General features: G+C 42.5%; 1 protein-coding gene across 2 annotated transcripts in view; it reads right to left on the reverse strand.

Annotated features, from left to right (window-relative positions):
* Positions 1-895: 895 nt before the first annotated feature.
* The window catches only part of FOXK1 (forkhead box K1), a 57,988-nt gene continuing 42,104 nt past the window's right edge, over positions 896-16,779 (reverse strand). The window contains exons 6-9 of one of the 2 annotated variants that reach the window (XM_052772485.1): positions 16,075-16,241; positions 15,080-15,361; positions 12,928-13,155; positions 896-10,644 (exon numbers count right to left, since the gene is read on the reverse strand). In XM_052772485.1, coding sequence (XP_052628445.1) covers positions 10,424-10,644; positions 12,928-13,155; positions 15,080-15,361; positions 16,075-16,241 — 898 coding nt within the window. In that variant the 3' untranslated portion in view covers positions 896-10,423. The remainder of the gene's footprint in view (positions 10,645-12,927; positions 13,156-15,079; positions 15,362-16,074; positions 16,242-16,779) is intronic. The other variant, XM_052772487.1, reaches the window with a different exon arrangement.

Raw genomic sequence — 16,779 nt, forward strand, 5'->3', positions numbered from 1 at the left:
CTCCAAAGATGCTGCAGCATCCGTCACCCCAGCCATTAACAGCCAGAGCTACTGCAGGCACCAGGCTGACATGCAGAGGCAGGCAAGCATGAGCATTCCCATTTTTCCCTGCACACCTTCTCAGCCGGCTGCATCAGAAAACATCCCTGATGCACGTGGGGAGCACAAAGATAACAAAAATTTTAAAAGGTGCCAAAAACTGGCTCTGGCTGAGTATCTTTGCTACACTGTGCACAATTTATTAAAAAAACAAAAACAAAACCCAACCCAAACATTAGTCAAATACAGCTACTTTATATCAACTGAGGTCTTAAAATACATTCCTATTCAATTTTGAAGCTCAGAATGACTTTGCTTAGTCAAAATAAACCCTGAACTTAAACTGTAGCTCCGTTAGGAGGGAGGAAAAACTTAACTATAAGGTAGGTGGAAAAGAACTATTGTCTGACCTCATATGCTTAAATGAAACAATTATTATAAGTTACAAGGAAGTACAGTGAAATAGTTTATCTTTCAAAATAACAATGTTTCACTTCATGACAAAATGAAAGCTAGAGCTGGAGGAATGTTTATAATCCCCAGGGGAAGCATTACAGCTCTCAAACACACACACATACAGATGTTCACTCTGCTGCGAGTTAACAGCTTCCCAAATAACTGACACAGGATCAAAAGTAGGGTATCTGTTAACTCTAAAACAGTGCAAGGTGTCCAGACATATACGTCCCTCCTACAGCATCTAATGAAAAGAATAAAAGGAAAAAACTAAAACAGTCTGTCCCCTCACATTGTAAGAAGGGGTAGACTGTACAACACAAACTGCTGCAGGAATCTTAACTCCCCTACGGTACTACACTGGAAGGATGCAAGTCTGTCACTCAAAAGCAGCAAGCAATTTCAGGGAATTTTCTCTTTCATATATAATTTTATTTCTGGTTATAGAAACAAATGCTAAGAGGAGAAGCAACATTCCCCAACCACATACATCAAATTAAGGTAACAGAACAGAACAGTTAAAATAAATGAAAAAAAAAAATAGTAGAAATTTAAAACTTTGTTATAGCTTTAAAATATTAACGTTCTTGATACATTAGAAATCACATTCAGATCTCAAATTACTTAAAAAATGTATGGCTCCATATTAAAAAAACCAAAACCACTGTATCCCATTTGATGTGGAAATGCAGGTCCTGCTCCTCGGATGCTCATATTTGCCGTCTCCCCTGGTGAGCAGCAGCCTCCTCAGCACGACCAGGACACTCTCCCACCCCTCGTGGGTGCCACAGTCTGCCTGTGCAGTTAAGCATCTCACAGGAGCAGTGCTGCAACATGGCCAGATAAAGATGAACTTCACATCCATTGCCCCAGATGGAGCTTTCTTCCCCCATGGGATACACACCTGCTTTTTAAAAAGCACTGATAACAAAAACAAGTCACAAAAAATACTTTTGATATCAGCTGTAAAAAAAACCCCACAAACCCCAAAACATCTGGCTGGAGGTGTCTTGTACAGGCAACACAAGGAACTGAAACGCAAGCATGGCTTTAGTTACCCCATCCATTCCCATCTTTAAATTAAGTGCCAAATCTAGGTGAAAGGGGTAAGGCTCCCCCAGATCTCCATCGCAAAACACTTCTGTCAAGCCAGTGAAGTATTTCAGGTCCTCGTCTCACTGCAGCCTTCCCCTAAGGACTCAGTGGGAATGCAGATCTGCAGAACAGGGGGAGATTCAGATTTTTCTGATTTTTTTTTTTTAAAGTAAATATTCAGAGTTGGATCTGAATTTCCAGCTTTACCATCCATTGCTCACATACATCTTCTGATTTATCTCTAAACAGCTTTTAACAGTCCTTTGGATAACAGTCCTTTGGATAGCTACAGACTCTTAAATGCTCTTTTTGGCTACACAGAGGCTGGCTGGCAGGCTGGACAAGGCCAGTCTCATTGCAGTACAAATGGCATGTCCAGAACCCAAGACAATATACAGTCTTGTAAGATTTTTGTATTTTAAAGCCATTCCATTTTCTGTAGCAGTATATTTGAATGAGTTTTTTTTTTTTTTGTGAGGTCCCCCCCCTTCTCCATTTTCTTTCCCATTAAAGCAAAAAGATCTTACAAACAATACTCTGATTCCTTCTACTTCAAGCCCATTTGGCGGGGGGTGGTGGTGGTGGTGGTGGAGAGAGATAAAGCCAGTTTAGGTTTACAGTAATTAATTTGCTACAGAGCCAACTTGCCTACTTAGCAGCCCGTCCACCTCCAAAGAGTGGCATATAAATCAGCAGAACATTAGGATGTTCTGCACCAGACTTTTAGCAGCAAGGCAGTGAAACAGAAGGAAATCTCGCTTTTTCTGCTCCATTTAAATCTCATTTGTCTTCAGCGAACAGACATTTCTCCCCAATGCTGCTGTTCACTTTAAGGAAGGCTCTGTTTCAGACTGCTTTAAGTGAAACCGAGGTGGGGCAGAAGCAGGGCTGAAAGGTCTAAATCACAGCAAAGGTGCATTGCTTAACTCAGTGGTAGACACTAAGCAGTAACGCAATACTAGGGGAAGTCTGGTTTTCACATGGGCTGTTTTCTGCTGAGGAGGAAAGCTGTTTCCTTTCACTGCTCCTATTCTGGTTACTATTCTTACCACCAATCCTGTCCTCCCTTAAGTATCAAAGCCCGATCACCAGACAGTAAGCACTGTGGTGAAGCGTTCACTCAGGTCCTTACAGAGAAAGGAATTTCTATTTCTGGAAGAGCAATTAGGATTAGTAAGCCAAGTATCTCACCTGCTTCTAAGAATAATTCTCAAAAGGCCCAAGTGGGTCAAAACACACACTTCTGTGAATTTAGTGATCCTTGTGGAGTTAAACTATGACTGAAATTTGGCCAGTTAGGTAAAATTTACTCCCTGTGAATGGGAACACTAGAAAAACTCTCATGCATTTGTTTTTAAGGGGATATACACACACACCTCACGTCCCATGAAAAATTAGAAGCATCATAAAAGGAGAATAATCTCACCACAGAGCAAGAGAAACTACTTCATAGTGCCTCAGTGTTAGCTTAGCCACCTGACAAACAGACAGGGAGGAATTCCTCAACCTTACAGAACCCTCATGGACCCTCCCATTAATTTCCACCGTTAGAAATAAGGTCCCATTACTTACAGAGCAGAATCTGTAAAGAACTCCCCAATACCGCATCTAGAGATAATTCGAGACAAGAAAGGAGTCCAGCTTTCATTAGTGCCATTTGGGGGATTTTTTTTTTTGCCAAAAGAGCAGCAAGGACTGGGGTTGCTAAAAGCATGACAAAGCCAGAAGCAAGGCTCCTACACAAGGAAGATGCAAGTACCAAGTCATCTCTTCTGCTCTGCGAGAGGAATGAAAGCAATCACTGAAGTAAAGCTGCTTCTACTGGCTGCTCACATTTGTTACAAAAATAGGTACATCATTCTTTTAGAATCAGTGCCTGGTGCAGGAATTTACCAACATACTGTATAAAAGTCTGTGTAAAGTACCATTTAAGGGAAAGAAATAGTCATGGACCATTTATATATCTATATTGACACACACACTCACCCACACACACATTAATAAATATAAATTTTATGTTTACACAGATCTAATTTAATATTCTCTGAAAAAAATATTTAAAGGGTTTCTTCCTTAGCTGCCACCCATGAATTGTCAATGTTTTTTTTCTATCTTGAGAGCGAAGGGGTAGACTTGGCACAACTACCCTCAGGCTCTGAAAATTAAAGTGACACGTAAGGAGAGGACCAGCCATACATTCTGAAGGATTTTAATTCAGTGTTGGTAAATTGAAAAGGTATCAAAAGAATTTTCTGAACATATAAATACAAAGGTTAAAAGTTGATTAAAAATTTGGAATTTAAATATAGTGCTCCAACAAAACCAAGTATTTTTCAACATGTCTTGCTCAGGCCAAAGTAAAATGCTCACTGCTGTATTACTGCCCCATGAAAGACATCCTAACAGAGAAAGCCCACCATCACAGCTAGGTATTTTCCACTGCTGATTATTATATATGCATATATCCACACACGTGTACACAAACACAGGCATTGTCCTGTAAATAACCCACCTAGCAGAGAGAGATGCTGATCTAACTCATCACAGCCAAACAGCCGCTAGGCAGCCAGAGAGAGGGGCTCCAGCATGAAGTCACAGCTACATTTTTATCAGGTGCAGATCAAAATGCAAGGAGGTATCACTTCCCAATCCCATCAGTTCCAGCAATCCAGATGACCTTGTAGTGTAACTGTTTTCTGCAGCACAGCTGGCTCCATTGTAAGCTACACTTTACAACAGTAGTGTATGCTATAGTAGTAGCAGCTTTGGCATAATTTTTCACCCAGAAGGAAACAGAAGAGTTACATGACTGAACAATCTGTTGTATAATTGCGACCTAATACACGGATTTTCACCAGATGCAGACCTTCAAGCAATGGCATTAAATTAGGAGCTGGATTAAAGGACTCTGGAGTTGACAGAAACAACTACAAATAGAGGGGAAAAACTGTGATGGGGAGCAGAAACAGGAGCTGCCCGAGAGACCAGCTGGCAAGGGAAGACAAATCATTTGCTGCAGGATGGCATCTGCAAACTCAAAAGCTCAGTGTGCAGCAAAGGCAAAATTATGAAGCCACTCATGTTCCTTTAGAGGTTCATGTTCCTTTAGAGGTTCATTCTTAATGCCCTAGTCCATCTTATTAGCAGCAGAACTGAAAAACCTGGAAGATTTTGCATCAGGGTAGAAACTCAAGGCAAGTTCCACATTGGATTGAAACTACCATTTGATAAGGTAAAGCACAGATATTTTTAAAAGTCATCAGGATCCTTCAGTGCTGCCTCCTGTTCAAAAAGCTCCAAGACCCAAGCTGGCACTCTTCCTTGGAAGAGAGGGACAAGATGGTTGCATATGTACAAATGCAATCCAGAATATTTCCAGTTCACTCTGCAACTCTTGTTTCTTACACTTGTCTTCCAGCAACAGACGAAAGAGGTACTGGGCTGTACTCGCAAAAGTGTAGCTAGCAGGCCGAGGCAAGTGATTCTTCTTCCATTCCACCTAGCATTTCTCAGATCAGATCTGCAGTACTGTGCCCAGTTTTGGGCTCCCCAGTACAAGACAGACAGGGACCTTCTGCAGCTATTCAACCTGATGCCCCGGGGGCTTGAGCACGTGATGTAAGAGAGACGGAGACAACCAGGTTGGTTCAGCCTTAAGAAAAGGAAGCAAATGGGGAAAATCTTACTGGTGTCTTCAAATACCTATTTGGAAGATGCAGAGAAGGCAGAGCTAGGCTCTTCTCAGAGGTGCAATGTGATAGGACAAGAGACAAAGAACACATGCTGCTGCACGGGAAATTCTTCTCAGATAGCCGAGAAAAAGTTTACACCTCATGGGTGGTCAGAGTAGAACAGGGACCAGAGTCATGGAACCTCTACCTCTGGAGACATTCAAACCTCAGCTGGACAATGTCACAGCAACGTGATCTAGCTGGACCTGCTCTCAACAGGAGCTTATAGCAGAGACCTCCAAAGGTTTCTACCAAACCCAAGTTATTCTATATTTCTACACAGCTACAAGTGGCCAAAGGCAGAGACAACAAAAAGACATTTGATCTTCCCTAATACTGCAGTTCTATGTGATCTCTGTTTATCACAGTCATAAACTATAATTTATAAGTCATAGTTTAAACGTCAGAAGCAAGGATGGAACAACCAACCAGTTGGAATTTAATCCTTAGATGCAATAAGCTTGAAGAAACAGCATTTGATCCTCTATGGAAAGGTACAGAACTATTGCTAGATTAAATCCTTGTCATCCAAGATCCCCAAACCTAGGTAAAGCAGAAAAATGTTTCTCCTTTCACCCTACATTCTGACATTCATTTACATGCTAGCATGCATCAGAGTGATACCAAATACCTCACTGGGAAACCCCCTTGTCAGAGATGAAAAGTTCCAACACCAATTTAACATCCCCAGTGGTCAGTGAAAAGTGTCCCACACCACACTGTATGAAAGTTCAGGTCAGATGCTCTCACTTGCTTAGATATAGGTCCCTAACCTTCTGTGCTTCAATTTTTATTTTACTGCTGGCATGTCCCTACTGAAAAAGGGGAAAAAATGCAGAAGTTAACTCTGAATGACAGTTCTAAGTCAGTACACAAGACAGATGTCTAAAACATGCAAACCAAGTTTACTCCCCCAAAACCTGAAGCCAGACTGTGACATTGATTGCAAAAGCACTGTAAAGGCTTCAGCTGTTATTTAACTATTTCTTACCTCTTACGAAGCTTTAACATGTCTCTGAAAACACACTCCTGAACAAGCTGTGCCCAAGAGTAACATGTCTAAAACACAGCATGAAAATTAAATACAGGGTGACCAAATTGACCTCTCAACCTGCTCTGGAACACCATGTATCCCACAGGTATTTTCATCCTTGAGTCCTTGGGCAGAGCTTAACGCAAGGTGCTGTTCCTGCCAGTGGATAAAAATGACTAGATATGCTACAGGGGACAGTGTTAATGGTATGGGGGAGGGAGGAATATGGGAAGAAAAAGGAGTTGAAAAGAATATATGAGCTAATCATGAACTTCAATTTTGTGCTCAGCACTGCGTTGTGTTATCACTAAGTCAGATTAAATTGATCTCACTGTAAAAAGCTTCCTGTATCACAAGAGCCAAGGTCAAGACAAAACAATAACTAAGGAATTCCAGTGCAATAGAACCAAGAACAACTGCATTCAGCTTTTACAAATGGAGGCAAAAATTGCTATAAACTGACCACAATCAAAGTAAAGTTAGTCTTTGTCATTGCCCAAGGTAAAAAAAAAAAAAACCCAAAGAACAATAGGGAATGGTGAAAAGTGAATTCACACATTAACAACTCGGTTTTAAAGTCTAAGTTATAGCAGGTTAAATATTCAACATGCCTTGACCTTTGTTATACAGACAGCAGAAGATGCAGTGAAGCCTCCTACTCCTCTTCCCCTCAAACCTCCCTCAGTTAATATAATTAATTGAGGACATGAGATGCAACTTTTTACACAATAAAAACAAGTTAGACTATTAACTTAAAATAATCCGAGTACTGCGTATAACCATTAAGGTAAACATTTTCTTTATAGTTGAAGACTTAATTCTACCCTCACGTTAATTTTCATTCCTCTGCAATGCTCAAAACTGAAAGCCTGGGGAATCAGGAATGATATGTAAAGAGTGGTGCTGTCTTCCAGACAGAGCAGTGTGTTGAAAGAATTAATCTGGAGGCCTGAAACAAGATGTCACCATCTCATGTGTTCCAGATGAGGACTACATTTTTTCCACAGCTCTCAACGGGATTTAGTAAGGACTGTTATTTTACCTTGTATCAGGCAACAATATAGGCAACACATAGGCAAACCTACAAAAAAAAAAATTTCAAGTGGCATGGCTGCTTCCTACAGTAGCAAGGGAGATGCAGCAGACAAAGCAAAAATCCTCTGATAGGATGAACTGACAAGCTCCAGACACTTCAAGCAGAATGGGTGAACAGATCAAAGATATTTGCTTGTCCTCAACTCACATTTTAACCAGCAGGCATTGTAAGCCACAAACAGAAGAGTGAGAAAGTGTTATTCTGTTCCAAATACATACAAGGCAGATCTATACCTGCAACCTGAGGAAGGACTTTCAAGAGGTATCTAGAAAGCAGCACCTGGTGTATGAAAACACTGTCATTCAGCTGATGTATTTCTATGGTGCTGGACTAGTTTACAGAAGCTTAGGGCCTAGCTGTTTAGACTTTCCAAGAGAAAAGAAGCAGTAAAGAAAAATCCACGAAACTTTGGCAGCCTTACATCCTGAACAGTATTCTGTTGGTCGCTCATCTTGCGCTGACTCACCCAAAGTACTGGAAACCTAAAGGCTCCTCCGCTTCAGGAAAGCTCCCTAGCCTCAGGGCTGTTTGAGGCATGCCTGTATCTAAACCAGCAGTCATCTGAAAGTAATGATTAATCACAGATAAACTATGCTGCACTCTCACTTGTGCGTTCTTCCTTGAAGTCCATTACATTGATTTCTGGCTTTGAAAAGGCTACAGAAAACAGAGCTAATCTGTGTGCTTTTCCGCTATGCCACACCTAGCCTTCCTAGCAGGAAAAGTGACAGCTGGAGGCCGGCCTGCTTCAATTACTTTGTGGCCTGTAACAATCCTCCTTCACAAAATCATTTCAAAGTACTAAAAACTTGTCACTAAAGGCACACACCCAAATTATGAAAGCCTAGCTGTAGATAAATGAACTGTCCTGAATATTTTGTGTGTCTCTAACTGCAGAAAGTAACTGCAGATCACGAGACCAAGAAATTCTTTCCTTCTTTCAGAAGTATTTCTCACAAAACAATTGGCTTGAGAATAAAACATGGCTGGGTTTTGTTCAAGCGGTGGGACTTGGCTATTGAATAGGATTTGGCAAAGAGAAAGGAAACCTAGAAGGGAACAAATGATGCCAGCTGTTACCTTGCGGATTTCCTCCCCCTCCCCAGATTCCAGCAGACATTGAACGGTTGTGTCTTGCCCCCTAATCCCCGTGGACATACTGACAGTATCATTTACTGCACACTGGGGAAATCTTTTTGCAACATGTTTATGCAGTGGGCTTGCCTCTCTGCTCTGCAATAGCATTGTCAGACTGTACGAGACAGCAACATGACAATAAATCAGTACAGATAGGGGGATAACCTACCAAAGGCATATCCCATCCCTCTTAAGTCTCTTTTGCCATTACCAAAGCCATTTTCTAATTTATAAGATCTCTGCTGTGCTGCCAGAAGACACATTAGCCAAGGGGATTGCAAACAGGCATAAAACCAAAGGGGTTAGTTGGAGGCTACGCAGGGGTTGATTTCTTTGCCAGTCACAGGGCATCACATGCACCCACTGTTCCACATGGCTGAAGTGACTCAAGTCTGCTTTACTTGTAAGACGTACTTGTACTACACGAAGAGAGCATGGAATACAGTTTGAGTAAAAGCCTCCTCCTACTGGCCAACCCAAATGGTCCTCAAGGGAGGAGAGATGGGAGAGGGAGCCAGGCAATGAAAGGAAACCTCCAAATTCCTTTTGGAAAAACCTGTTTAAGACATCCAGTGATTTCTGCCACATGGAAAACAATAGGCCTCTTTTGCCTTGGTCTCTTACACCCTTACAGAATTTGTAATAAACACTGTATGAACTCTGCTGCCTCTCACCCCAGCTCTCAACTTCCCTCTCAGAAGAATAATGCAGGAGCTTTGCTGTTAGCCATGGCAGAGGGTCAGTGACAGACTCCTACCCAGCCCTGGCCTCCTGACCATCATCCATCTAGCTGAGGACCATGCTACCAGCAGGAGGTGAAAGCAGACTGTTTTAGTGCAGAAGACCAACCAGTATTTTCTCAAGTTCAGAGACAGTGGCAATGTCTTCGCCTACAGTGCTATTTTGAACAAAACCTGGTGCTCCAGCACAGGATGTGATCAAATGCACACAGAACCTTTTGGAGACACCCTTCCCCATGTGATCCTCAGTCATCAAGGTACTTTGGCTGTTGTCCAGAGCAAGTGATGAATAATTGTAAGAAATCATTGAAGGTACAAAACCCTTTGTTTTTAATATCTTTACAGGAACCAAATTAATACAGTTCCTCTGTCATCTTATTCTCCCTCAGAGGGAACGGAGAGAAATTGCATCTGGAAATCCAGGTGGCTGAGCCCTGTAACTCTTCCTCCTGAATCCCCACATAAATAAACATTCGTTCATATTCAGAATTTTTCTGTTCTAAAAAACAAAATCATTTGCCTTTTTCTTTAAGCTTGGTACCATGTTTCTTTAATGTTGTTGTGAGATACTGCACCCATCTTTCAGCATCTGATTGCCTTAGGTGGCCTTTTAAAAATGGTCCTATGGTTCAAAGCTCTGAGAAGCACAGTATTAAGGCATAGAAAATGAGGAGTTTTCTTTCCAGGGAGCAGACTGTATTTGTGTTACATTCCTTTAGATGCTGAACTGCAAATTCCATCCCCTTGGAGCCAAAAGGGGAAAAGACAGTTAAAAATATCCCAGCAGTCATACAATCAGTTGTCTGTATTTTTTTTGAATCTTTTTAAAAAAAAACAAAAAGGAAAAAATATCCCATAGGTAAAGACAGAACAGACTTCCAGATATGGGTTCTTGGGAGGGGTTTTCCATTCTTTTTGGCACCTTGTGATTCTAACAGCTGTTGTCCTCCCATTTAAAAATCTGACTTTAAAAAGAGCTCTTTATCTGCTATGTTTTGAGCTGTTACAGTTGTGATTTGTTTTCTTTGAAAGCTGCTTTAGGGCTCCTGCCATCCCATGCCCACCCCGCATCACTCCAGCTCCTCCCACCGGTTCTTCATTCACTGGTTGCCTGTCCTTGTGGCATTGTAGACGTGATGACTCCAGTTTGGGCTGGGACTGCTCCGCTGGACTCTTCTATCCGGGGTCTTTTGACTTCAGGCTCATTGGAAGAGGCTGCTGCTGTCTCTTCGGTCCCTGTCTCACATACCCGGCTGACTACAACAGGAGTGGATGAGCTGGCCTGGGCTGCAAGAAGCTGCAATGGATTTGTAAGAGCTGGGAAGTAGGACAAGAGAGAGAAAGAGAATTAATGTGATAAAGTAGCACAAGTGTTTGCTATTCCAGAAAGCAAGAAAACAAAACACCACAGTCAAATGCAATAGCTGGCACATATTCAAGTGTTGTTTTCAAGTCCATTTTGAAAGGCTTGCTAGCCTTGCCTCTCCCTCTCCACCCAGTATCTCAGCTTTGTGCAAGTTTACCAAACTGGTAATAACCCCTTTCACAGAACTTCCTTCTTCCTATCTGTTGTCAAACAAGGCATTGCCAGCTAAGCATTCATCTCAGAAGCAGAGGATCAATCCCCTGTTAAAATTACAACACACGTCCTCTTTGAAAGGTATGTTTTCTGGCCACCTACAATCAGAACTTCCTGCAAGCAACGACATCTGTGTCCTGTGCCTTCAATTTAGAGGGCTCCCTTTAGCCCTGCTTGCACAGTAAGAACAGCCAGTCTCTTGGGAAACTAGATTAGAATCCAAATATTGAGTATACTAACATCTCAATTGTAAAAGGGGCAGGAGACAGCTTACCCCAGACAACCAAACGCGTTCCCGTCAGAACTGGGATCAGAGCGTAGGAATTTCTGGCTCCCAATCTTGTATTCCAGTACTGACAAAAGATCTCACACTCCCATTAATAAAAGTGGTGAGAAAAAAAGATGATTTAAGTAGCAACCCTCTGTAAAAATGTCTACAGTTCCTAGTTCCAGACAGAGAATGTGCTTACACACTGGCTTTGGCACACAACACTGCTTGGAAAACAAAACACATGCAGCTTTTGGACTCTGCATCAATCGGAGAGGCAGCCAAAGGGGACTCAGGAGACAGAACATCCTCTGCCCTCCAGACTGATTTGCAAAGGATGGAATGACAGAACATTAGTGGTGTGTTCACTGCTAAGTGCATCAAAAAAGGAGCCCTAGGATAAATAAACAAAGCAAACAGAACAAAGGCCCTCAAAGCCCAGCAACTTCTACCAAGGCATGGGAAGGAGGCTGTAGAGTATCAAGAGGATGAAGGAAAAACCATAGGGTAAGGATGAGGGCAGTCACCAATTACAGTTCAGCAACTTAGAGAACCTAAACCATGCAGTTGAAGAGAAATCAACTTCATACAGGCAAGAGTCAAGAGACTCAGACTCTGTTTCGTGAAGCAGAAAATTCACTACCACTTACAAAAACCCATGAGGCAACTGGAATACTTTCCAGTGTGATGAGAGCGCTAGAAAAATTTTGGTGAGATTAGAATATTTTAACATAAAGGTGTTAAATAAAAAAACTTGTCTGATTCTACATTAGACAAACACTACTGCTGGGTAGCAGCAACTCCACCTATCTGATCTATTTAATATTTTAATAGCCCAGTTGCATAAAAACCTTATCACTATCGTTTTTTCATTGCTCCAATAAGATTCCTGCAATTCAAGTGCAAGCCAGGTGATACTGAGAATAGATGTGGCAGAAAATTCTGTAGAAACATTCCTACCTTCATGAAAGCCATCAAAATCCCACCAGTGCCCTTCATTTCAAACTCCCCATAAGCACCAGCCTGGGACAGCAGAGGTGCTTAGTATCTCATTAAAAGGGCTGTAAGAAACCTGGATATTACCATCCCCAGTCATCACCCTTAATTGAACAAAACCTAAAGTGCTGAGCAAGCAATAAGAGGAGGCTGCCAAGACATAGCTAGTATGGGATTTTAAAGATCAGGCTTGACAGATAACTAGAACACATCTTGTATATAAAAAAGTCCTACATTCATTCACCTGATGGAATAGATCTTACTTCTTTCAGGCTCTAAGACCTTAAGATGGGAAAGCATGTTATTTTCTTAATACTCTATGGAGTCATATTTCACAAGATCTAAAAAGCACCATGGAAATTTTATTATTTGGCATGCTGAAAGCAAAGCCTGTTTGTCAGAAGAAAACAAATGAAAACAGGCTCTACAGAAGAATCACTAACGCTTTCAACAAGTAACCCTCAAAAGGTAGAGAGTGTAAGTAGAAATAAATGCACAGCCAAGGACAAAGGAAAGACACTGGACTTTTCAGAAGCAATGCTAGATAGCAAAACTTTTCCACTAGGGAAGGTGGACAGAAGGATATCTACCACTGACATACACAGCCTCAGAAGCTGAAGAACTGGAATACCTTTGAATTGGACACATGGAATAACTTGATATATACTAAGAAGAGAAAACCCTTACAGCTTTACAACCTAACTGCTAAGCTCAGAGAGCAATCAAAAAACCAGAAAGCAATGGAAACAAAGCCTACCATAAGCGCTGCCAGTGATGCTGTTGGTGGGGATGGCATGCTTCCCGTTCTGAGTGACTGCCCGCACAGGGAGCTGATGCTGTCCAATGGTCACTGGAGCTGCCTGCTGAAGGATCGTGACTGTCTGTCCTGGAACACCCTGTGCCATTTGACTGGCGACTGTCTGAATAACACGGCTGGCTGTAGGTATTGTGGCAAATGCAATCGTTGGCTTTTCATCCATGCCTGCTTAAGAGTAGAACAGACAACAATCATTTACTACCCTGGCTTAGGAGCAAGCTTTATTCTCATTAACATTTTAGCAGTGATACATACCCCAGGCTTACAGAGGTGAAATACCTCAGCACCACAGAAGGTCAGGGATGAGTATTTGAAAACACTAGAATATTCTCTATTGCACATATACTCTCTCAATATTAAGAACATTTTTCTTATAGCATAACCCACTCAGCCCCACCCCCCCAAAAAATCAAGATTATAAACTTGACCCTTTGTCCTAAAAAGGCATCATCTCCCTTATTGTCCATATCACAGCTATAATGTGCCAGCAGTCACTGCAAATCTCATAGCTTACTTTGTAATTACAGCCAAATTGGCCTTATTCTCAATACCACACAGCAGGAGAAGGCATTAAGATATTAAACAATGCCTGGAGCCCAAAGTCTGCAACAGCTTGCTGTCAGGCCTGCACATAGGTTGATTTACAAGGAGGTCTTCCCACAACTGCAAGCTTTTGCCAGCTATGGAAGTATAGGCAGAAACCAGGAGGGAGGAGGAGAAAAAAAAAAAATAAAAAGGAGGGCTGAGTTCCTGGATAGAGATAACTGTTTGAGAGCACTCAACCACTTATCTCACTTCCCAGGAGAAGTAAGGGGTCAATTCAGCAGGTATGCAACAGATACAGGACAACCTCCTGCTGGGCATGCAGGAAAGGAGAGCCACTCTTCTCTTCCAGGGGCTCTGTGGGTCTCAAAGCAGAGAAGGCAGGCAGGAAGCACAAACTCATTAGTCCTGTAAGAAGAGAAGACTTCTCCCATTTTAACATTAGTAGACAACAAGAGTGGAGTTAGATGGGACATAAGCATTGAGCTGAGACCTGCAGGCAGGCTGATGAGAAGTGGGGAGAGAAAAGGCAAGGAAAGCAGGGAAATTAGGAAGGGAAATGGAGCAACCAGGAAAAACAAAGGGAAGGTAGAGACTAGAAAAGGATATGAGTGGGAATAAGAGAGGGACAAGTAGAGAAAAAACAAGTGACAGCAAGAACTGGTGAATGAAAGAAGGGAGCAGGTGACAGACAGGCAGCTGCAACTGTTAGCACTTCAGGAACATGTATGGTATTCAGACAGGAATCTCTAGAGAATGCAAGTGAAACTCAAGCGGGATAACCAGCGCTGAACTAAAAATGCCAGTGGTCCTGCTATTGCAGTAGGGGGAGACCTTTGTAATTTTTTTCTTTCCCTTAGAGAAGAACCATTGCCCCACTGCCCACATAAAAGCAATCAGAGTAACTAGTCTTGCTGCTGGTACAACACACATCTATCTTGTAGCACTAAGCCCTTCTGAAATGGCAAGCAGACAAGGTGGTGTCTAGATCACAGCAAGAGAACATTTAACTCACTAAATCCCCCAAGGCTGGAATTTCCAGCTTAGGAAAAGACAGGCCTTTGTTGTAACTGGTTTTTGAAGATTGCTTTAATGGGGCACTGCCTGCACTTCCAGAAGCACATGCTTTCCTCTAGGAATCCAGGCCTGCAGAAAAGAAGGGCTCAGTCATTTATTTACAGGGCAATCCTGAAGCAGAGAGTTTCAGCCTTTCCCAGGCCACGTCTTTTGGCCAGAAAAAGCACACATTTCCATAGCACATCCAGCTGACCAATACACAGGCATAGTATTGTTATTGGGGATAATATACATATTTAAAGCACTGCATGTTTTTTCAGCCTCCAAAGTCTGTTAGATTTGTTCCCCACAGGAGACAAGGGAACACAGTTGTCCTGCTCACTGGTGGAGACAAATGGATGAGCTTATTTGGTTTAAGAGAAACATCTTTTATTAAGGGCTAAGCACACAGTGAGTGAAACAGTTTCACCACCCACCCCCCCAAGCCTGCTCAAGACTTATTAGCAAAATAGCAAGGGAGGTGAAAAGCTACCTCGGTGGTCACCAGCTAAGTCCAACACTGCTCCTGCAGCTTCATGAGCTCCTCCTGCTGTGCCCTGATTTGTGAGGATGTATCCATTTGCAGAGTTTGCAGAGGAGGTCACAACTCGGACCATTGTAACAGTGGGAGCTTGTTGAACTACGTGAATTGCATGGCATGAAGGCTGTTGAGAAGTCACTATTGATGCTGGCATATATGCGACTGGTTTTGCCACCAGAGTAGATGGTCGGGGAGGAACAGCCATTATCACTGGCTGGGCACTGACTGGAGATCCTAAAGAGAAGAGAGAAGCATACATTAATAGGAGAGGCAAAAAGGCCTCCATTCCTTTCACCTATGCACTTCTAATCTGCAATACTCAGTCCTTCAGCACTGGCAAGAGTTGGGGTAGGGAACAAAAAATAAGGCTTCAAAAATACCACCTTCAATCTTCTCTTTCCTAACTTACAAAAACCTTACTTGCCATCTGAGCACATTTCTGTGAACAAAAGCCACAATAAGCAAAAAAAAAAAAAAAAAGCTTTACTTAACAAGCTTTGCCTTCCAACTTCACCAGGAACACATCACACCAGTTACAGCACAGCTGACAAGCAGTGACAAGCAGATACTTACCAGGGGTTAACAAGTTACCAAGGCCCTGGCCACAGCACCACAGAGCTCTGCATAGCCAAGCCAATCTTATCCAGAAGTAAATTAGTGTGAGCGAGCTACACACTACCATGGCTACTCTACTGTCAGCTCTTCAGAGCCACCTAGTTCAAGGTTAGCTCATGTGTTTCTACACATTCCTTTATCTCCTGCCCTCATCCAAAGGCTAGTAAGAAAATGGTCTGAAGTTGCATATGCATCATCAGTTTCTAACAATGAAGTGGAAAGAGAGACCTAGATCCTTCAGTAACACACTTGCAGAAGCATTCCTGCGGTGTCCTCAGTGTGGCACCTGGTACAATTGAACAGTCACCCTCTGTGAAACAAGAGCTACTCACCAGGTGCACTCTGTGAATACCGATACTCTGGAACTGAGGCTAACTTTGACCCAAAGTCGTGATCATGTGGAATGGGTGAGCCCTCCCGTGACAGGCACTCTGGAGTCTGTAGGCCACTAGAGTGAGGGGACAGCAGGCCAGGGTGAGTAGGGGAGGCAGGAGCACTCCTGAAACACCAGAACATAGTGTTGGCAAGTGTAGATGCATTTCGACCACAAGACAGCAGCAGAGACCAAGAATTATCTCCAGTACAGGATTCTCTAGCAGAAAGACAGCCTTTCTTCCACACTACCCACTGCAGTCTTTGTGGGAAGAGTTGAAAGGTACACAGTAACCTCACAAATGCTCTAGCACCAAATACTGTCATATTGTTCCCCGCTGAAGGAAACTGGACCCTTCAGAGTATGCTTAACATTTCATTTTAAGACCCACTGCTGACAGAGAAGCTGTAAGTGCCTCATGTTCAGATCAGTTTTATGATTTCAGGCCATTCTCAAAGGATATTTGTCAGTTTTTGATGGGGAGAAGAAGAAAGATGCAATGTAGAATATAACGTAGATGCAAGTATCTGGCCCTGCATATGCTTACAGAGCAGTTGCTCCCCCTTCTCCCCGTTGTCTCCCTCCCCAGCCACTTGGTTCCCCACCTCTCGTTCCACATGGCCAAACACATTAGGAATTGAACATTTCTTTAATGACAAACAAG

Source organism: Harpia harpyja, chromosome 21 (genome assembly GCF_026419915.1).
Source record: "Harpia harpyja isolate bHarHar1 chromosome 21, bHarHar1 primary haplotype, whole genome shotgun sequence".
Classification (NCBI taxonomy): Eukaryota; Metazoa; Chordata; class Aves; order Accipitriformes; family Accipitridae; genus Harpia; species Harpia harpyja.